This window comes from Mirounga leonina, unplaced genomic scaffold, assembly GCF_011800145.1.
Source record: "Mirounga leonina isolate KUSES-001 unplaced genomic scaffold, KU_Mleo_1.0 Mir_107, whole genome shotgun sequence".
In the NCBI taxonomy this organism is placed as follows: domain Eukaryota; kingdom Metazoa; phylum Chordata; class Mammalia; order Carnivora; family Phocidae; genus Mirounga; species Mirounga leonina.
The window spans coordinates 1762244-1785532 of record NW_023270233.1 but is presented as its reverse complement, the minus strand read 5'-3'; the positions used below and the strand labels follow the sequence as shown (position 1 = coordinate 1785532).

Here is a 23289-nt window from a genome sequence, read left to right as displayed (position 1 = left end):
AGATCAAGACCAAAATTCAGACACTTAACTGAGTGTACCACCCAGGCACCCCCACAAAAGAGACTTCATAAATGTGATTATATTGGGGATATTGAAGTGGGAATATTATCCTGTATTATCTGGATGGGTACGAAGTAATCACAGAAGTCCTTACAAGAAGGAGCAGGAAGTCAGAAAGGAGAAAGCCACTAATGTGATCCAGAGTTGCAACTATAGTTATGTGCTTAGAAGATGGAGGAAGAAGGCACAAGACAAGGGATGCAGGTGGCTGCTAGAGGCTGAAAAAGGCAAGGGAATGGATTCTCCCTCAGAGCCTCTACAAGGAACAAGCCCTATTGACATCTTGACGTTAGCCTCGTGAAAGTAACTTATTTTGGACTTCTGACCTCCAGAAGTGTAAAATAATAAATTTCTGATGTCCTAAGACACCAATTTGGGATAATTTGTTACAGTAGCAATAGGAAACTAATACAAGGACTCTGTGTGAGGATCAGCAGACCAAATGATACAAGATATGATTGCAGTTGTGGAGATAGAGGGAGCAGTGAAAATCAACATCCATGCAACACCCAAATCTGGTTTTCCCTTTAGGTTAGCACCAGAATGTCCTTGCCTTTGGAAGAATAGATGAGAGCAGCAATGTTTCTCAGATGTCTATGATCTTTAGATGTGATATTAAAGCAATTTATTTAATTGGTCAAAAATGGGACTCAGGTCACTAGAAAAAAACCTCTACCTATACACAATAATTTTCACCAGTTTTAGAATTCTCAAATGAACATTAATGTCTTCATTTTTGGTTCTAGAAAACTTCTGGTAGTCAATCCTGGACTCTTACCACTAGGTTACATCTCTCTCTGAATCGAAAGTCAAAAGTCCAATTGGGAGAGAAAAACACAATTGTGACTTTCTTTCTTTTCTTCCCCCCCCCCTTAGATATATCTGCTTTCAGTCCCAAATAGAATGAAAGAGAGAGAGAGAGAGAGAGAGAAATGTCAAGTTGCTGATAAAAGAAATTTAATCAAAGAAGAGGTTATTTATTTTATCATTTTTGGGACTGGTCAGATAGACAGCATATGATGCTTTAAGAGAACCCCACTCAGAAAAATGCCTAGGAATCTCTTGTTCTTGTGTACTTCCTTACAATGTATGAAGCATTCCACCAATTCAGAGCCACCCATCGAATTTCTGTGCTTCAAGATGAGTACTGACAGAAAACCTATGGTGATACTTCCTCCTACATGACCTCTTTTTAATTGGCTCTGAAGGTAATAATGACTTAAACTCCTAGCTTTTAAATTTAGACCAACCAATATTCATATACCTTGAAGAAAAGTTAAGGAACTTTGAGCTTTTAAGCTTCTGTTTCCTTATTTATAGGGTGAAGATAATAGATTCTAGAACAGAACAGAAGATAATCGATTCTTGGAATAGGTAATAGATTCTAGGAACATGTAGGCAGCAGAATTGTGCATAACTTATGATATGCACAATTCTGGGAGTGTCCATGATATGATGGCTACTCTTAAATTTGTGGAGTGATGCGCAATGCTGGGTGTGAGAATTGAGTTAGAAAATTGAGCATTTTAACAGTTTCTGGAACTTAGTAAGCACACAAAAACTTTTTTATTATATATGCTTTCAGTATAAAATTATACAAAAAGTAGTGAAATCCTCACACTTATGAAGAACTGGAGAAGGTTGGCTATCTGTGTTATTAAAGACAAAAATGAAACCATCTGGTTAGCTGGCCTCTTCTTTGCCTACAAGTTAAAAACAAACTTTGCTAAGGAAATGCTTCATTTTAATTCTACTTCTGCTTCCTCCAGGTATTTAGTGTTTGGGACCCTTAAGTCTACTTCATGAAATCCTTCTCTAAATGTTATAGTCTGTTTCAGATTTGATACAACGCTAACAAGTAAAGGGTAAATTAGGGAATTTGAGGGCTGAAGAACACAGAAAAGATTTATGTTGGCTAATTGAACATAATAAAAAAAACAAAAATAATAAAAACACTAAAAAAGATTTATGCCTCATATATATGTATATATACATATATATATATATATGAAACAATGCATACACACACACGTATATATTTAGAAAACCAGTTTTTAGGTTCAAAGAAGGGAGTTCCTACTTCCTATATGCACACCCCATATACATACACACAACAATTACTACAGCAGCAGCAACAGCAATAATTATAACAATAATAACTAAAAGTATTTTCCCTAGGTTGATCCCCAAAAAGATCTCTAAAATAAGCCCTATCCTTGTTTCATAAACAAATACAAGATTGAATATTAAAGACTATCATCACCATGCACAAAGTAAAACTTATGTAATTTTTAACTTTAATAATAGACTATCTACGTGATCATTTCAAAACAAAAAATAGAATTGGGTGTTCTGCCCAGGTGGAGTATATGTCTCATAATTTCAGCTGTATTGGTAAAGAGCCTTGGTTCTTTCCCAATTTTTCCTAAGTGCTTGGTGACATCCAAAATACCTTCACAGGGAACACAGACTTTAGTTGCTAAAAACAAAATATAGGATTTTAGCATCCCTGGGAATATTTACAGAGAAAATGCTATAAAACCCTGTTTTCTTATTTTCCTGTGCCCAAATCGAATATATATCCCAGCCCTCTTTGCAGCTATATGAGTCTGTGTTTCTGGATTCTGGACTATGGGTCGGAGTGACATGTTCTAATTCTTATCCTGATGCTTAAAATCTCCTATGAGATTCTGATTTATTTCTCATGTCAGATGTGTGGATACAGCAGATCCAGAACAGTGCTGTGAAGCCTTAGAGAACAGGTTATCTTGTAGCTGGAAGACTGGTTCTTAAATGGCTATGTGTTGTATCGCCCACCACCCCATAATCTACCCTGACTGTGATGTGAGATAGGAATACATTTTATTGGGTTAAGTCCTGAAGATATTTTGATGTTATAGCAGTTAGACCACTCTGAATAATATGGAACAAGAGGAACAGAAATGAAAAAAAATATGTATACAATTCTCAGACAATATTTTCATTCTTTCATGGGGCAACCCCTTTTTCTGACTTGAATCCCAAAGGTTTCTTAGGATACTAATTGCTAAGGATGATTGTTAGCAGATTATTCACTTGCTGATTTTCCAAGGACTTTTATAGAGTTCTCAAAATTTGAGAATAACACTTTACAAGAGGAATTAACATCCGGAGGTAGAGAGTTGCCTAATTAAAACTTCATGTTTGAAAAGTAGAAAAACAAGGTGTCCTTGCTTGAGTCTGGTACCTCTCTTTATCTCATCATTTTTGGTTGCTTTCATGATAATTACTTTTTTTCCTTTTGTATCTAATTTCAGTATTACAAGTAAGAGAATTCTGATGGTACTCTTGTAGAGCTAAATCACTTATCTTAGGAGGTTTATACTATCAAAAAGGTGTCACTAAATGTAAATCAACTCCTTATAAGGAATTAAAGAACAACCTTGAACAACAACGACTATGAACACACAGTTTATGAGTGTATATATTTTATAACCTTATGAAAGAATATTATGAATAAGGTTATACAGAGTTATATTGTCATCAGGTATAAGAAAGATGAATCAAGTCTGTTCATATTGTTTGGCAAGTACTGTAATTTTTAAATAAAAAAGGAAAGCATAATTTTTTAATAAAATACCATTATTCATAAAGGGATGAAGAAAAGAAAAAAGTAACATTTGCTGAGCATCTAATATGTGCCAAATATTGTGAAAAATACATGATTTTGTGAATCCTTACCATGTGGCAAGTATCACAATCATTTTAACGAAGAGAAAATAAGTTCAGACCAACTGTTATTTACCCAAGGCTACATAGCTTATAAGTAGCAGAACTGGGATGCAGACAAAATGTATTTACTGAGTCTATATTCATTTCACTTTACTCAGTAGAGTTGCAATAGTAACATCAAGTTTGAGTGTTAGAATTAAATAAAATAACTATGTCTAAAGCTAAGATTCTTAGATAAAAGTTCTATGTCTTGTATTATAAATAATCCAAATGCAATCTCCCCTCTAGCATGGCTTATGTAATGGCTGAGTTTGAGTTTGGTGTTAAGAATCCAAGGAAAGTGGGAGAGGGAGGAAGGGTACTGACATGAGTAACAGAGAAAAGTAAGAGTATCTCAAGAAAGAAATCCCAGAACTATAAGTTACTTTAAATGTCTATGTAACGTAGCACATTTTTATTCTGTTGGGACTAGGAGATAGATGTGTTTCTTGAGGCTATTGTGCATGAGGAAATCGCTGTTGGTGAACCTCTTAACCACCCAGCACATAGATCTAATCCTTGTCTTTGCTCTCTACTGCATTCATGGTAACTGCCATCAATGTCTAAGGAGATGTTTATAATATTTTTTCCTATGTTTATTTTATTATATTTTATTGAGGTATAATTGACATATAACATTATATTAGTTTCAGGTGTTAAAAATTGATTTGATATTTGTATAGTGAAATTATCATCACAATAAACCTAGTTAACAATTAAAATTAATATTTTAATTTTGTATTAGTGTGTTTTATTAGAAGAAATATAAGATAGTCATTAAAGGCAGATCCTGTGGCCAGATTGCCTGAGGTCAAATCCCATCTCTAATAGTTACTATCTGTGTAACTTAATAAAAGATATATTTAGCATCTTTATCCGTCAGTTTCCTCATCTGCAAGATAAGGGTAATAATAATTCTAAACTCATAATGTTATTATAATGATCAAATCAGTTTGTGTATGGAATAATGTCTAGCACACAGAAAATGCTAAATGTGTTAGTTACAATTATGGAACAAAATATATACTGTCATTGTATTCATCTACTAAGTGAACCACAATATCATGGGACTTATTCTATATAAATACCAAAGGAGAAGAGAATTAAAGGGATAGTTTTAGGTCTTGAAAATGGCATAATATTATGTTATCAAAAATTTAGGGGCTACAAAGTGCAAAATACATAATAAAGTTTTTTTGTTTTGTTTTTAAACAGTGGCAGAAAACATCAAATCATTTCATACATATTCTCTGTCTCTGAAATGACAAAATAAGTCTATAAAACTGTTTGATATTTTCTATTCTTAAACCAGATCCCTACTTAATAGAGGTTTTACTGATCAGCTGCATCATCTCTTTTTTTTTTTTTTTTCCATGCTAATCGAAAGAGAAAGAAGGGAGTGGTAGGTCCGGAAATGCAGTGGGGATGTGGGAGGAATTGGAGTCAAGGTCGGGGCAGCATCAAAATGGCTGAAAGGTTTTTGTTGCACCAATAAATTAAGCTTCAAAGGTATCCCTTTCACATGCCTAAAAAACTTTTCCATGGCATCAACATTGCTGGGTTATTGAAACATTTCCCATTATACCTTCTAACCTATAGTTTGATGATTACATGGCAGACTCCCTACTCCGGAGCTAGATCTGCTCTCCTTTTGGAGGAAATAGATTATTATTGCAACCACTATTTTTCAGAGATTTCTGGCCTCCAGTTTCTTTAAAATATTTCTAAAGTTTATCCCATCCTCCTCTGGGTATCTTTCTCTGTCGGATCCAAATCAATGATTTAAGACACAATTTGCTGACAGGAGAGCCTGAGAACCCATTATGAAAATGAAGGCAGCAAACAACCTTTGAATGCATTTCCCGATTTAAAAAGCCTTCATTACATAGCACATTTCAGGCTGGAATGTTAAAAATTTATTATATTTCAGTAATTACAGCTTCCTCTGGAAGCTTGGCATAATATGGAATCATTTGTAAAATGTGTATTTGGTTTGGCACTCAGTAGGAAGCTTGCCAGGCAATACATTTAATTAGTAACATGAAGAAGAGAATAATTGTGGTCTGTCATAATGTATTACTTTTAAGTTCTACATGTGTTTAAAATAGTGGTCTCATAACAACGTATGAATTTAAAGCTAAAGGTAATTTCCCTTTCATCAGTCTAGGGTTTTTATATGGGGAAATATATTATTTTGACAGCGAAGTGTGCATTAGCTGCATTCCTTGGATGTAACTCGTTGTCCATTGTTTAAGCTACAAGAGTGTTCCCTGCTCTACTCAGAAACAACTTTTGGCCATTGTTTAAGACCTGGAAAATTGATACATTGCCTTTCAATCTTAGACAGCCTCATTTAAGTTTAACTTTCTCTAGAGATGTGTGGAAATAATGAAACACATTGCCTTTCTTGAAAGTAACCATGCCCATAACATCTAGTTCTGCCTGATGCATTAAGTAAACTTGATAAGAGCAACTCAAACATTGTCATAATTAATGCCAATTTTTAAAAAAATCACAAAGCAATCTATGTCAACAGATTCAAAGAGGAGAAGTATGGTGATAAGCATATATACTGAGGACAGGTTTTCATTGAGTTAATAATGCAGTTCCATTTTTTCAGGAAAACATGCTTATAATAAATTTGAAAGCCATCACAAGAAAAATGCAACAAAAGGGCCATTTGGGCTTATAGGGCATAAGCGTTTTGGTATCCAGGTTTCTAAGAATACTCTCATCATTTACCTTTGCATGAATCCTCTCTGTCTTTTATTATTACCCAGGGACAGTCTCCTTAGTGAAGAGAGATTTTCCTCTAACAATAAATCTAATTTAGATTTCACATAAGGGCATCTACTCTCAAGACACATCCAAGGTGTAAATAAGACAGGGACAGAGATTGTTTTCATCCCCCTTCGCTCCTAACTCCACTGTATTTTAGCCTCTCAGAATCTTCCTTTTCTCACCCTGACTGGCTTAATCTTCCCTAGAGCCTCCCTGATTCTCTCTGCTCCTTTCAAAGCATCACAACATTTACTTTTGTGAGTGATTCCTTCAGGGTCCCATTTTGTGCTAGGAACAAGGAACAGAAACCAAATTAGAACAGTGTGTTGACAGAGAGAAGAGGGTAAGGAATTGGTCATAGGGAAAGGAGAGCTTGGGGTGTATGGAAGCTCCATTCATTCAGATAATCATTTATTTTTGAGGAAAGAGAAGATAGAAAAAATATCTCCTTATGTGATCCCACTCCAAAAGTGTAAGAAGTGCATTTCTTTTTTTTACCTAGCTTGTAAAACCCATAAATGAACCCAACTTTTATTCCATGGCATTTGGAACCAAAATTATTTTAAAGTAACAACCATAACAATAACAACCTATATTTTTGAATACTTATTTACTTTAAAGCTATGTTCTGAGCACTTGTTAGATATTAGCTCAAGCAATCCTTAGAGTGACTCCATGTGGTATGTGCTCCCATTACCACTAAGGAAACTGGGGCACAGAGTGGCTGTTTATCTTGCTTGACTTATACAAAATGGTAAGAAGTAGTGGTCTGTTTTTGGAAACAGTCCAAGGTAGTGTGACTCCAGATTCATACTTAGTGTTACTATGATACTACAATTAATTAATTGTGGAGAAGATATAATGTGGCAAAAACAAAATGCAATTAACTGAAAGACTTAAAAAAAGGATTAGAGGGGCGCCTGGGTGGCTCAGTCGGTTGAGTCTGCCTTTGGCTCAGGTCATGATCTCAGGTCCTGGGATCGAGGCCTGCATCTGGCTCCCTGCTCCCTTCTCCCTTTCTCTCTCTCTCTCTGCCTCTCCCCCTGCTCATGCTCATTTTTTTTTTTCTCTCTCTCTCTCAAATAAATAAATAAAATCTTTAAAAAGGATTATAAAGAGAAAGATAAAAAGTACACTTGGTGATGAAAATGCAATGTTGAATATATATAAAATATCCAAAATCTCATGTTTTCTCTTAAAATTAGGAAAAGACCTTTGCTTTGAAATATCTACTATTATAAATACTGGGGAATGAAGATCAAATGGAGTTCATCTTCTTGGCAGTATTTCCTGAATCTCAACACAATGGGACTTCTTTTGTTTTTCATTTTTCATTTAATATTGGTGTCTAATTGGTGCCTCTCCAAAACTGAAGTATGTAAAGAGAATGGCCAGTACTCGGGGGTGCAAATCTCATGTGTGTGTGCATTTGTATCTTAGCATAAGCCACTGCGACTAACATGTATTCTTTTGCTTTAAGGGGCAAAGGACCACTAAAGCATACAACTGATGTGATCTATGCAGCTAAAATGATATCAGAATCAGGATCAAGGATGGATGTCCTTGCTCGGCAGATTGCTAACCAGGTGAGTTCTCTAAAAATGGACATGATGAAAGTCTGTGCTAATTGCTCTCTGCCATGCAACACTCGTTAAAACAAAGTTGGATTTTTATGTTATTGTATTACTTTTTCCTAAATTATTATTTAAAAATCTTATTGCATAATTAGTACACAAGTAGTGGGAAATTAATTCTAAGGAAGCTTAATTATTTCTTAGGGTATTATTATTATTATTTAGTGCTTTATTATTTCTAGATTTTTGAGCTTCAAAGATATATTAAAATTATTTAAAATACCAACCTTTGTGAGTTTCATATATACTCAAATTATTTTCATGGGCTCTAAGACTCAATGTTAGTATTTTTTTTCTTAACCTTAGATTTCTTATTTTTGCTATTCAGAAATCAATACCTTCCAAAATTCTATTATGTTATGTTTTTAGTGTTAACAATATATTCTGGCATTCTATGTAAAATTCTAAGACAAATAGTAGAATATTAAAGTGAAGATATAAAATGTGGAAAGCATATATTCCTTATAGAGACAAATGTTAAAATTTCTAAACACTTGGGTTCCTTCCTTTCTTTTTTTGTTTGTTTGATTTATTTTTTTTAACATTTTTAATTGAAGTATAGTTGACATACAATATTATATTCATTTCAGGGGTAGACCATAGTGATTCGACAATTACATACTTTACAAAATGCTTGCACGATAAGTATAGTTGCCATATGTCATCCTACAAGGTTATTACAATATTATTGACTATATTCCCTAAGCTGTACTTTTCATTCCTGTGCCTTACTTATTTTATAACTGGAAGTTTGTACCTCTTAACTCCCTTCACCTATTTGACCCATCCCCCCAACCCTCTTCCCTGGGGCAACCAACAGTTTGTTCTCTTTTCTGTTTTGTTTCTTAATTTTAAATTATTTTTAATTTTTATTTTATTTTTTACCTTTTAATTGAAGTATAATTAGCATACAGGATTATATTAGTTTCAACAATTCTATACATTACTCAGTTACTTTTTTTAGATTTCTCATGTCTCTGTTACAATTTTCTAGGCAGCAGCTACATTATTTTTAGATCCATTTTTTTTATTATGTTATGTTAATCCCCATACAGTACATCATTAGTTTTCGATGTAGTGTTCCATGATTCATTGTTTGCATATAACACCCAGTGCTCCATGAAGAATGTGCCCTCTTTAATACGCATCACCAGGCTAACCCATCCTCCCATCCCCCTCCCCTCTAGAACCCTCAGTTTGTTTTTCAGAGTCCATAGTCTCTCATGGTTCGTCTCCCCTTCCAGTAGCTACATTATTAATTACCTTTCATCCAACTTTAATTGAAAAATCTGTCAATTTCTTTAGTAATGTATTGAGAAATTCACTTAATGTTTCAAACTGAGATATAGTATTGTAGATTTTATATTATTCACCATCATAATGCATATCTGTTTCCCTTTGGAAAAAAAAAGCACTTTTCTTTTTGACTTCGTGACTATTCCATATTATTTCTTGCTTATATACTTTGAGGGAAACTTTGGTGGGCTGCTTCTTATTATGTACTCTTTTTAGTCTCTGTTTTTTAAAACATGATCAACTTTAAAGTATATTATTAGATATTTCTAGATAGAGGGGAAAAGATACAAGAATACTAACAGAGACAAACATTTTTAAATATTTCTTGCATATACATATGTATATTTTCAGTATCTTCCTACTTTAAGCATTATAATCATTTTATTAATCTTTTTAGTATTTAGTATTTACAGTTAAAAACAAACTCTATCCTAATATAATTCAAAAAACAGTATGAATAAATGATTGAAACACAAATCCACCCACAGTTTTCTGTATTTTAGAATTCTATTGCATTTACTTTTATGAGGGAGACCAAGTACTAGTAGAGTAAGTGAAACTATAATGCATTAGACAGATTTATGTTTACTGATAACTTTTTAAATATTTAACACTTCCTGTCAGTGTGCTTCTGTTTCTTTCAGAATGCACAGTTTTGAAAGTTCAAAAAATTGTGTCACTTGGAAGTTTTTTTTCTTATATTGATCTTTTTTTAATTGCATCAGATTCACCTTGCTACAGGTACTTTTATAATGCAGCTTTATTACATTATACTGTTGTTTTTAGTTTGATCCAAATCACATGGAAGAAAGCAAAAGTATTGTCTCGCTTTCATGTAGCTTTTACATTTTAAAAGAAGATTAAAGAAAAAGTCATTGAATAATGAAAAATTATAGATGACCCTCTCTGGCTTTTTCCACTTCATATAGGATAGTAGTTTCAAATGAATTACTTTTGTTCTGAACAAATAGGTTCTCAAGAATAAAAACTGAGAATTATGAAACTGACTCTTATTATAGAGATCATCTGGGGAGATTGTCTATGACTGTGCTTCTGATATTATTTGATAGATTAACAAAAAAATTTTAGACAGCAAATAGTATCTGAAATTTATTGTGGAATGCAAATGAATAAGCAAGGCAATTTTCAGTGTCTATGTGTATTATGAAAAGTATCTGCTAGAACATTGGTTGCTTTCTATTTTGAACAACCTAATTAGTTCAAAAAAAAATTTTTTAACAATTTTTATGATTCTTTCTAGTCTATTTATTACTAAGGAGTCAGAAGATCAAACATCAAAAAATTTTCAATTCCACCCAACATGGACTTATGATATCTATATCTATATATAGTGTTAAATTTAGTTTCATTCTCTAACATTTCAGAGTACAGTTCATATGCAGAGAAAATGAAATGAAATTACATTAATTGAGGTTTCTAATTCTATCTACTTAAACTTTCTTTTTCCTTTTTTTCTTTCTTTCTTTTTCACCCTTCTTCCCTGTTTTGCTTCCCTGAACATAAGTTTACTGTGTGTAATCAAATATAATTTACTACTCTGGCTGCACCCTAATTAGCTGTTTTAACATCCAGAACTCTAATATAAGCTCACTTGTCCCAATCAGCCAACATCTTTAGGGCTTTAGAAGTATCTTGACATGGTGTGGTAGGTCATTTATGGCATTTAAGATGTATTGCTTAAGTTCTGTAGAACTCTGGTACAAATTCTGTCTCTATTAGGCAGTATATCCCTAAAGGACAGGATGTTGCTAGCTATCACAATTCTTAAACATGTTATCCATGAATAAAGAGAATGACGAGTTAGAGAAATACTCTTCTTACAAATCCAAGATTCCAGACTCTTAGTACACATCTCTTTCTATTCCTCAACTCTACACTGTAATTCATTATGTTAAGCAGATATTCTAAATTAGATGAATTGAATAACACCTCACAAGGTAGGAAAAATACATAGATCTCAATTAATTAGAGAAGCTGTATATCCCCAAATAGGAAAGAGATGAATAGGAACCGATATAAAATGAGTATCTGCTAAAGTGTTTTGCACTAGGAGAGGACAAAATTAGCCTTTCTTACCTCTGAGTGGTGTGTCTGAAGCCTATAATACTCCTTCACTCTATTTTTTTTTTTTTTTGAGAGAGAGACAGAGAGCACATGAGAGGGGGGAGGGTCAGAGGGAGAAGCAGGCTCCTTGCCGAGCACGGAGCCCGATGCGGGACTCGATCCCGGGACTCTAGGATCATGACCTGAGCCGAAGGCAGTTGCTCAACCAACTGAGCCACCCAGACGCCCCTCCTTCACTCTATTTTTGCCAAAGCGAAGATATCCACACTATCTGCTGGGTATTCCCACATAATCATAACTGAACACAATTAAAATGAAATTTTAGTGTTAAATATAATGAAAGCCAATGCTAATTCAAGATAGGATGGCATTTGAGAAACAAGATAAAGGATCACAAGGCAAATCATATACAATGCATTTAACTATGAACAAAACAACTGATAAATGGAATTTCTACTGATATTTTAACAAAACGTTGTTAGTGGCTCACCTCATTTGAATTATTTCCCTGCTGATGTTATGAGAGTAAAAAATGTATTCTAATAAAAGTATGCAAAAAAGAAACTTCTGAAGCATTTATTATATTATTCTAACATGTCCCTTAAGAATATAATTTCTAGATGCATCTTGTGACAATATTTGTATTTTGATGCTATTATCTACCTGAAATTTATTTTGAGCAAAGATATTGATATCTAGATTTGCTTTCCACATTAATGAACTTTATAAAAATAAATACATAGCAGTGTCTCAGGAATTAAATAGATATAGATAGATACTAAAGTATATTATCTGTTTGTATCTTTTTTTGAAGTATAGTTGACACACAATGTTATTATTTTCAGATGTACAACCTAGTGATTTGACAACTCTATTTGTTATGCTGTGCTCACTACAAGTGGAGTTACCATCTGTCACCATACAATGCTATTACAATACCATTCCCTATATTCCCTAGGCTTGTACCTTTGTTTCCCATTTATTCCCAAACTGGAAGTTAGTATCTCCCACTCCCCTTCACTCTTTTTGCCCATCCCCCACCCCTTCCCTCTGGCAGCCATCAGTTTGATTTCTGTATTTATGGGACAGTTTCTGCTTTTGTTTGTTTGTTTGGCTGGTTAGTTTTTTCGATTCCACATATAAGTGAAATCATATGGTATTTGTCTTTCTCTGTCTGACTTATTTCACTTAGTGTAATACCCTTTAGGTCCATCCATGTTGTTGCAAGTGGCAAGATCTCATTCTTTTTTATGGCTGACTAGTAGAAACCTCAGTTTGCTAAAGAGCAGCAGTGATTGGGCATAGCAAAGAGGAAAAAATGTTCCAAGTGTGCTGAGATTCAAGGGGTAGAATAATTCCAAATTAGTGACTGACCAAATAGATGAGAGAGAGAGAGAAAGCATTCCTGTTGAGATGGTTAATAGAGGGGAAAATAGGTTTTACAGTAGGCAAAGTGGGTTATGAGATAGTTGAAGAATATGTGTGTTGAGTATGAAATGATGAGACAAATGATGGACTGGGCAAATCCACATGTATCTTCTGAAAACAGGGCTGGATAACAAAGATTTAGTTCTTTGTATTTTGTGATAGTTGAAGCAATAACAATGTGTACTATTGTCCAAGAAGAGGGTGAGAATCAAAAATGCCCAAAACCAAAAACTGAGAATGTCAATGAGGCAACATTGAAAAATTTTTAGAACTCATGGTCATGAACAGGAAGAGAGATGAGATTATAAGGTTGAGGGAGGGTTTTTGTTCCAAGGGACATCATGTTGAAAGATTAAGAATAGAAAAAGGAGACATTAAAACTGCAGAAAAAGATGGGATCGTTGGTAATCTATGATCCCAAAGAAGATGAAATGAGACAGCCTCTGAGCTGGAGTAGAAAGTGGAGAAATGAACCCCGAGGGAAGGGAAAGGTCATGGACTCAAGCCCTTTGCTATCACTGATTGCTTGAAATTTCTGTTCTAGAAATTCACAATGACACCTACTACTTTTTATTAACAAACTTTGCCAGCGTAGCAGAATTTTAACTGCTGTCTATAATTGCAAAATCATTTTAAATGTGTCTTAAATAAAGTGTATACTCTAGTATGGGTGAAAAAATTGTGAAGCTTATGGAATAAAGATCTTTAAAAGTATTCACTTTGCTAATTCACTCTTAAAATTCAGACTTGAAGGTATTAAATGTTTTTTACTTTTGCTTTCATTATGAAATGATGTATTCTGTGTTGGTACCAAGCATCTTGTTAGAAGAGTGAAGGCTGGTTTAATGTGAGAAAACCACCTAGGCTGACATGCCTTCTGCTTTCCTGTAGTGAGTGTCCTGGGGGTTAAAAAACTTAAAAAAAAAATCTATGCATTAAAAAGCTAACCAGATGTCCTGGTCAACATCTCCTGTCTTAATAAGCTGGGAAGTAGTAACCAATGTGTGTTATGATATTCTACCACTTGATTTGCCTAAAAGTCCCTAGCAGTGTTCTTTTAATTTTTTTTTTTTAAGATTTATTTATTTATTTGAGAGAGAGAGATATCACAGGTGAGCAAGAGGAGGGGCGGGGGGGAAGGAGAGAATCTCAAGCAGATTCCCCGCTGAGCACAGCTACACAGGGCTCGATCCCAGGACCCCAGAGATCATGACATGAGCCAAAATCAAGAGTTGATGCTTAATCAACTGAGCCACCCAGGCACCCTAAAAGTTATTTTTATGCAAATTTTATTTAAAAAAAAAGTCAAGGGCATAATGTTCTAAAATTTAGGGCCCAAACTTTTTCTATCACCCTTTTGTAAAAATATAAAAGGTAGGGAGAACATTATTTGGTTTTGTAAGGGGGGTTTGGCAAATAATAGATGAGGATTCTTAAAGTGGGAATGATTCATTCTCCTGATTCTGCTATTATGCAGCCAAAATTGACTCAGAAGGCTTTCCAAATGTCAAAGGAAAGAAGGCTTTAATAAATTTTATAGCATGGAATTTACCAATTAGTATGTTTTTCTACTTCACCTATAAAACTGGCTATGGTATTCAGGGGTAACAAAGAATTCTCATCAATTCTGGAAAAAAAGGGTGAATCTGGGTCAAACAACTTTGAATTTCAAAAGTTGAACTTCAAATTTTGTACTCATTTACTCATTGTTTCCTTAGCAGAATTAGATAATTTTAGACAATTGTAGTATGGCCTTGAAGAGTCTCTTGAGAGAAACTATATGTTTTGCTTAACCTTAGGTAATTGCAACATTGGTTATTGGTCAAGAATCTAATGATTAGGGGTGCCTGGGTGGTTCAGTCGGTTAAGCTTCTGACTCTTGATTTTGGCTCAGGTCATGATCTCAGGGTTGTGGGACTGAGCTCTGCCTCAGGCTCTGTGCTCAGTGGGAGTCTTGCTTGAGATTCTCTCTCCCTCTCCCTCTGCCCCCACCCCCACCAGCTCACGCTCACTCTCTCTGTCTCTCTCTTGAATAAATGAATAAATCTTTAAGAACCTAATTATTACTTTGCAAGTTCTATTTTATCATAAATGTATAGTTGTGCTGGTCTTTAAGGAACAAATCCACACTTTCCTACTTAAAATTTACAAATAAGAGTATGAATTTAAGAAACCAATTTACAAATCAGAGTGGCAATTTATTGTTTATTATATATGATAAGACTGGCAGGAAGACTGATATTGTGCCTAGACTGTGAAGGTAGGGATGTGTAGTCAGATCATGTGAGTTGGAACACAGCTCTACCATTTATTAACTGGATGAGTCAGTTAACTTCTCTGTGCTTCAGTTTCCTCCTTTGCTAAATAATCATAGAACCTGGAGTTGGTGATTAGTAAAAGAGTTAATATAAGAGAATAGTATATGACAGATAAAACACTATCTGTGTCAGGGATTATCATTGCGTTCATCTATAGGAACAAATAATAGATATGACCATTATTCAGCGAGGACAAAGAAAGTGGCATTTTTGGGCGCCTGGGTGGCTCAGTTGGTTGGGCGGCTGCCTTCGGCTCAGGTCATGATCCTGGAGTCCCGGGATTGAGTCCCGCATTGGGCTCCCTGCTCGGGGGGGAGTCTGCTTCTCCCTCTGACCCTCCCCCCTCTCATGTGCTCTCTCTCTCTCATTCTCTCTCTCTCAAATAAATAAATAAAATCTTTAAAAAAAAGAGAAAATGGCATTTTGAATAAATGTCTTAAAGGAGACATCATTGTGCAGTGAATGAAACAGAGAAAAGTAAAATCAGATCTTTAAGACAAATCATATACTTTATCTAGACTCAGTTTGCAAATGTGCAAAATAACAATATAAACTCAAGTAAAATGGCATGGTGGAATACTAACTTAGAATTATTCACATAAAGGACATGGCGCAATGCTTGGCACTTGGGAAGTTCTTAGTAAAGATCAACTTCTTGTCATGACAAAACAATGAGATGCCTTGCCTTGCATCATTATAGGTAATTCTAAATAACTAGTTTTTGGTCTTTGAAAAAATCTAAGTACTCTCTACTTCAGAACAGTGCTGGAGACAGTGTTCCCATGAATTCTCTATTTCCTTGAAACTCTGCAGCTCACAGTATTCTGTGATTTTAAAAAACACTTATCAAATTCTCTTAAGTTAGTGATTTAAAATAAAATAGATTTAAAAGCAAATAGATATGGGTTCAAAATCTGGCTCTAACATATGCTCTTCAATCTTGGAGAAATTATTATGCTTTCAAAATTTCTGATTTCTCATCTATAAATTGGGGGAAATCCCTTCCTTCTTTTTTCTTCTTCCTCCTTCCTCTCTTTCCCTGTTTCTTTCTCTTTGTCCTTCTTTTCTTCCTTCTCCTTAGTTACAGTTTAATCTTCTTGAGATTTGGGGAATTACCCTTACTTCCTTGTTTAAAATTTGAGAAACATCTTCAATGTCAAGGTCTCACTATCCTCTTAGCTCATTATCTGACTGGTTACATATATCTGTCTATTCATTTATATGTCCAGGCTGTGATAGTATTTCTGCAGAATTAACTAAGAAAAGAAAGAATTAATTAAGAATTAATTAAGCAAAGAAATTTCTTTGCTACCTTTTCTGATTAACTTTGACTCAAGGGTAGTATGTTCTCATCATGTCTACACATTCTATAGCTATGACTAGTCTAGTCTATTTAGCAAACATGAGAGAGAATAAGATTCTCTGGAATTTTTCAATAACATTCCAATTTATGAATTACTAGGTAAAATAAGAATTGCACAGAATGTTTTTTGGTCTTTCATCATACTTTCCTTTTTTTTTTTTTTGAAGATTTATTTATTGATTTTAGCAGGGAAGGAGTAGAGGGAGAGGGAGAGACTTGAGCAGGGAGCCAGATATGGGGCTCAATCTCATGACTCCGAGATCATGATCTGAGCTGAAATCAAGAGTTTGGTTGCTTAACCAACTGAGCTACCCAGGCACCCCAGTCTTTCATCGTCTTCTCAATTTACATTTTAGATCATTAGAATTAAAGCTTTTTTGACAACATTTTTATAATTATGGAAATTATATATATATCTATTTTAAGAAATGTAAAAGAGGAAGAAAATTATTGATTGTATCATGCTTGTTTATTTCATATATTTCCCAGTATGTTGTAAACACAAACACAACCACACATTGATTAGCAATTTGATTAAGATAGCATATAAATTTCAAATACTGTTTTTTCCACTTTCTAAAACTATTTTTCCACCTCCTTTGAGCATATTTTCTTGAGACTAATATCACATTATATAGATATGCATTCTAACTTAATCTTTCCACTATTTGGGGACATTTAAGTTATTTCCAAATATTGCTTTTATAAATAATGGTGTAATTAATATCTTTGCATATAAATTATAGTCCATATTTTCACATCCTTATGAAAATGTATTTAAAGTGCAAGTAAGTTATCAGGGATTAAAAAAATTCTATTATAATTGCATAGAAGAAAGAACACAGAGTTAACCCTAACCACAGATACTTACCATGGTATGTTGAAGCTCAAAGCTGTCCTCCCAAGAAGTTCCTTGCAGATGACATTACAGTGTAGGAGACTGTTTTTGGTAAAGAAGTTTAATACATCTCTAAAACATGTATGTTGTTTATTTCTCATCTCCACATAGATTCCATGGCTGTTATCTAAGGTGCAAATGATTTCTTTTGTCTGTAATAGCTAAGGATGTGTAATGCTGAAAGTAATAGAAGATAATGTATGATTTGTTGCAGATGTTTTTTTGCCCAGATAAATAAGAAAGGACAGACAATGCCGAACTATGAGTCCCAAGGAGTTTTCTAATAGCAACTCTAAGTGAAGGAAATAATTGCATTTAAAATATTTATTTAGATTTACCTAAAAATGCAATCTGAAGCCTCCTAACCTTTTCATAAATTAAAGGCAATTATTTTATGTACCTTTTCATGTCTGAAAATTCCTTTGCTATTTCTATTGTCTATGCTGAAGTAATTATGGTTGAAACGTGAATAAACTCTTCTAATGGTGGAAGCATATGAGAATCTACATGGGCTTGGGGTGAGAAATGGGGCTCCATGACAATAAAGTTGCTCCCTTATAGGTACCTCCAATGTTGGTATTAAAGCATTCTGATCTACTTATAAGTTATTTTGCTATTTCCACTTTTATCTTTTATGCCTATTTAGTGTCCAGATCCATCATGCAAACAAGATTTATTGGCCTATCTGGAACAGATTAAGTTTTACTCTCACCAACTGAAAATCTGCAGTCAAGTTAAAGCTGAGATACAGAACCTGGGAGGAGAGCTCATCATGTCAGCCGTGAGTACTGCCCACCATTTATACCATCACGTGTAGAAGACGCTTGAAACAAAGCTGTGACACCCCTCCTCACTTCACCAAATCTTTTAGGTCCATGTAGGTTAGAATAAACTCAATTAGAATGTATTAAATTGCATGAAATTAAATTAGCAAGGAATCGAGCTAAAGAAATGCTATGTCAGTACAACTTGTCTTTATTTACTCCACAGATTTTAGAATGAATCAGGATTTGTAAGCCACTTAGGTAAGAAATAGATACTAATTTAGAGCATGGTTTTCTGACTTCAAAAGGGGGACAGATGGAACTCTGAATTGAATCCCGTAATTTTTATGAAATAAATGCATATGGATTTGCAAATCAATGAAAAAATGGCTTTATTACTAGTAATTGATATTCATTTTCCCATTATCCTTTTCTATAACATAGAAATTCAGGCCATGAAAAGTGTTATTTCTATATGTAATTGGAGAAATGGAGTATGATAGAACATAGATGGTCTGGAAAAACTTTCATAAATTTTTGGTAACCCTGAGTTTCAAACCACTATAAAATGATCATAGTAGAAATAATGTCTAAATTTCTACTCATCTTTTAATAACAGTAGATCATTCCTCTAGAGCGGGTATGGTAATAAAATAATATTTGATATTGGATTCAGTTATCAGTGACTTTGAGAAGGACATGGACCAAGATTATAAATTTAAGTTAAAGTGAAACATCATGAATGTTCTAGGAACTTATATTCATGAAGACAAATGATAACAACATACTTGTAAGTTTGTAATTTCTAGGACTTCTACAGCCTGACATTGGACTTTCCCTCAGTGAACTAACATGCTTTAAAAGAATGTGATTGCAAAAACAAAAGCAGAAGGTTACCACCAAGAGTAGAAGGCAGGGAACTAATTCTATTGACAATCTAGCTTTTGCCTATATTTTATTTTGTTTGATCCTCACAATAGCATGCCAGAGAGATTGTTTGCTTATTTCATTTTTACTAATATTGGGGAAAAAATGACATTCCGAAAAGTTGAAAACTTCCTCAAGTTCATACTAGTAAACTTCAGAGCTGGGATTTACCTTCAAAGACTTGTCTTTGCTATTCATGTGGACAACCTTGAATCTATGATGAAACTGAAGAGCACTGATCAAAAGTAAATGATGTGGAAATTATGTCTAATAAGTATTAGAGATAAAAAATATTTTGTTTCCTTGGGGCACCTGGGTGGCTCAGATGGTTAAGCGTCTGCCTTCGGCTCAGGTCATGATCCCGGGGTCCTGGGATCGAGTCCCGCATCGGGCTCCCTGCTCAGCGGGGAGCCTGCTTCTCCCTCTGCTTCTCTATCTCTGTCTCTTATGAATAAATAAATAAAATCTTTAAAAAAAAATATTTTGTTTCCTTGACATTAAAATTTTGCAAAAACATGAAACAAACCAACACAACCTGCGTAATATTGGTGCCCTGGCACTTTTCAAAAAAATGCATTTTAAGTAGTACAAGCTGTATACACAGAAACCTGTGTGGGTGTCTGAATACATACATTCATATAAATGCATATATGTACACAGCATGTATATGTATATATATGCTTTGAAATAATGTATCTTTACTTTGGATTATTAGACATCCAGTCTTCATTTTCTCATTTAACATTATACTGCTTTAAAAGTGCAAAATATTATTTATTTGTAGACCTATGTCTATCTTCTGTTTACATTTGTCTATTTCACACAGTCACACATTCACTATCATTCACAAAGCCTAAATCCATATGAATTTTATTTTCTCATTATTTACTACTTTTGCGGGTTGTTGAAGCTAAACTTTCACAAAAAATATACTGTTAAAATATGTTACTGTTAATTGTTCTTCCAAAATATAATTTCCTCCAGATGTACAAATTTGTATTTCCTGTTTGGTATGATGATTCAAATTCATGAATTTACCCATATTTTCAGATAAATTAAGCACAAGTTTATAAGCCATGATTTACAATTTAAAAGCTGAGTCATCATATAAAGTAAGGAATAGCATTGCAAATCCAAAACTATTTTGTCATCATTTTCCCGACAATTTCCCTTTAGAAGAGATAAATCTGAATACAGGGAACATTTCATGCCCCCTTTTATATACCTTACAGCCATCTGCTTGCAGGTAGATCCTGAAAAGCTTTTTAAATACATTCCATTTACATGTGCCAAAGAACACTTGCTTTAATCTCTCAGTGACCCTGAGTTCTTGTCTTGTTATCTTTCCTTTTTAAATTGAGAAGAAGCTCTAATCTAAGTCATCCCTTTTCTCTGAGGTCTTTTGAAAAGTAACAAGCATGATTCTAAAGCAGAGAAACTCATTAAAAATTACAGAAATTTGTTATTCAAAACTATAGATTATCCAAAGCTCATTAAGTAAAGTTTGCATTTCAAAATCAGGTTCATGAAACATTACTTGTAGAAAATATATTTGATTAAAAAGAAGTAGGGAGAGTGCTTTCTGGGTCTGGGGTGTTAGGGTTTAGGAAAAGAAGATGAATTCATAGCATAAAGGAATTTGAAGATCATTCTCATAACAGAGCATTTAATTAAAATTATTTTCTAGTCATTCTTACATCTGTCTGCAAGCACTTATTCTGCAGTTACAAGTTTTATTTAGAAGGAAGCCAAAATGTAGATAACTAGTCCCAAACCCCAACTATGATTTGAGCTTCTCTGTGTCAGGTGTTACAGAACATCTGGGGGATGCAAAGATGAATACAGGATGCTGCCTTTAAGATGATCAAGGACGTGTAAAATTAATACATAAAATATAACCAAATATACAAAATTGACTCAAACAATGTAATAAACTGTGTCATAGTGGTATGCACAAAAGCATAGTAAGAGGTGAGGGGATAATTAACTGCACTGATGTGGCAGGTGGGCAAGAGAAAGCTCCATGACTGACTTGACTCTAATTTAGGCCTTGATAAATAAGTAAGAAACAAATGTATACTGATGGAGAAGGAGAGGAAAAGGATTTAAGGTGGATGGCACAACTGAAATAAAACGATAGAAATAGGGAAAGAGAAGGCATTCCATAGAAATAGCAAGCAGTCAGATGTGATTTGGAAGTAATTGTTCTTGGTACTGTTGGTGGGGGGGGAAGAGAAGAGAAGCGACCAATGAAATAGGGGCTGTTTAGAAAGGGTCATTTATAACATTTTAACTTTACCCTGCAGGCAACTGAGAGTAATTGAAAATTTTTAAGTTCGAGATGGACATAAGCAGATCTACGTATTTGGAAATTAACTCTTTTTGACAGGGCGGTGATAGATGGAAAGATAAGGGACTGGAGGATGGAGGGGTATTTAGGTATGACTTTTTAAAATAGTCCAAGAGAATAAAAGTGATGCAGCCCCTAAGAAGCAAAAGAAGAAAACCCTGAACAGGGCTTCTGTGGCCAATGGAGGCTGGAAGGCCTCCGAAAGGCGGGCGTTGGAAGATGCGCCTCTAAACGCGGAGGCTCAGGTGGACCAGCTGGCTTGGGAACTGGTGTGGTTCGCGGAGCAGCTGGAGTTGGGCCTCAAGATGCGGAGACCCAGTCCGAAAGAGAAAGTGTAGGCTACTGGGGCAATCCCAACCTTGCGCGGTAGAAGAACCCCCATGGCCAGGAGGAGGCAGCTGATGCGCTCCTTGTTTGGGGACTGCAGGGACCAGACAGAAGCCAGAGCAGGCACAAAACCTATGGGTTCTCAGGGCTGCAGCCTGCATAGCGCAGGGACAGCTTGTGTGCCAGGCCACCAGAAAGAAGAGCCGAAGGGTCTGCAGGCAGAGCCAGGACACCGGGGCACTCCTGATGAAGAGTTTAGGTTCAATTTCTTTTAGCCTCTCATCCTGGAACAGTTCCCCTCCCTGAGTAGTGTGGGGGTTTGTTTTGAGTGCAGGGCCTTTCCAGGAATGCTCTTTTGGACAGATGTGGGGTTGGTCTGTGCATGGCTGGTCGGGAAATCTGGTGCCATGGCTGCTGGACAGATGTGAGACCAGTGTATTGGTTACTGTCAGACAAGCACAGACCCATTTATAGGTTTTCAGATGAAATGTCCTTCCCGCCAGAAGAAGGAGGTCCATTTAGAAAAGCCTTCTACAATAAGCTGAAGTGAATGTTCAGCATGCTGTAGAAAGAACACTTTACTTTAGAATGAGATTAAGCAGCTGTTGGTAACAAGGATTATTGGGGAAGCTCTCTAACTGTATGCTGGTGCTCACCTATAAAAGGATGTCCTGTCAAATGGTGTAGTGCTTTATGCTGTGTCATTGCACCACTAAAACTAATTTCTGGAAAAAAAGAATCCTCCTGGATTAAGACAATTTTGGTGAGAATGGAGAGGAGTGGATCGCTGCAAGCAAAACTCTGAAGTAGAAGTTGATTAGAGTCAATCTTTTGAAGGATAAGAGTGAAGAAGAAGGAAGAATTAAGACTTACCTCCAAGTTTTTGAGATTTGGTAGCTTACTTAGTCAAAACTGCCATCATTAACCAAAAGATAGGATTCAGAGTAGGAAGAGTAAAGCAACTCATTTGGGTTTTACTTGAATTCAGTGGCTAAGCAGCATTCAAAGAAAAAGTTCTAGGAGAAGCTGAGTATAGGATTTTGGAACTCAGGAGAGAGGTATGAAAGAGAAATAGATGGAACCAATCCAGTAAAAGTATGTTGAATAAGAAAAAAAAAATAGCTGAGACAGAGATCCAAATATGTATCTTTCTCTCCTTCCTTCCTTCCTTCCTTCCTTCCTTCCTTCCTTCCTTCCTTCCTTCCTTCCTTCCTTCCTTCCTTCCCTCCTCTCTCCCTCCCTCCCTCCCTCTTTCCTCCCTCCCTCACTTCTTTCTTTCTCTCTCTCTTTCTTTCTCTCTCTCTTTCT

General features: G+C 35.0%; 1 protein-coding gene across 1 annotated transcript in view; it reads left to right on the top strand.

The window, feature by feature from the left end:
• LOC118018595 (catenin alpha-3-like) overlaps positions 1-23289 on the top strand; it is a 1827095-nt gene that overhangs the window by 1734970 nt on the left and 68836 nt on the right. The window contains exons 17-18 of the mRNA XM_035017231.1: positions 8072-8177; positions 18260-18394. Of these exons, the coding sequence (XP_034873122.1) occupies positions 8072-8177; positions 18260-18394 (241 nt within the window). The remainder of the gene's footprint in view (positions 1-8071; positions 8178-18259; positions 18395-23289) is intronic.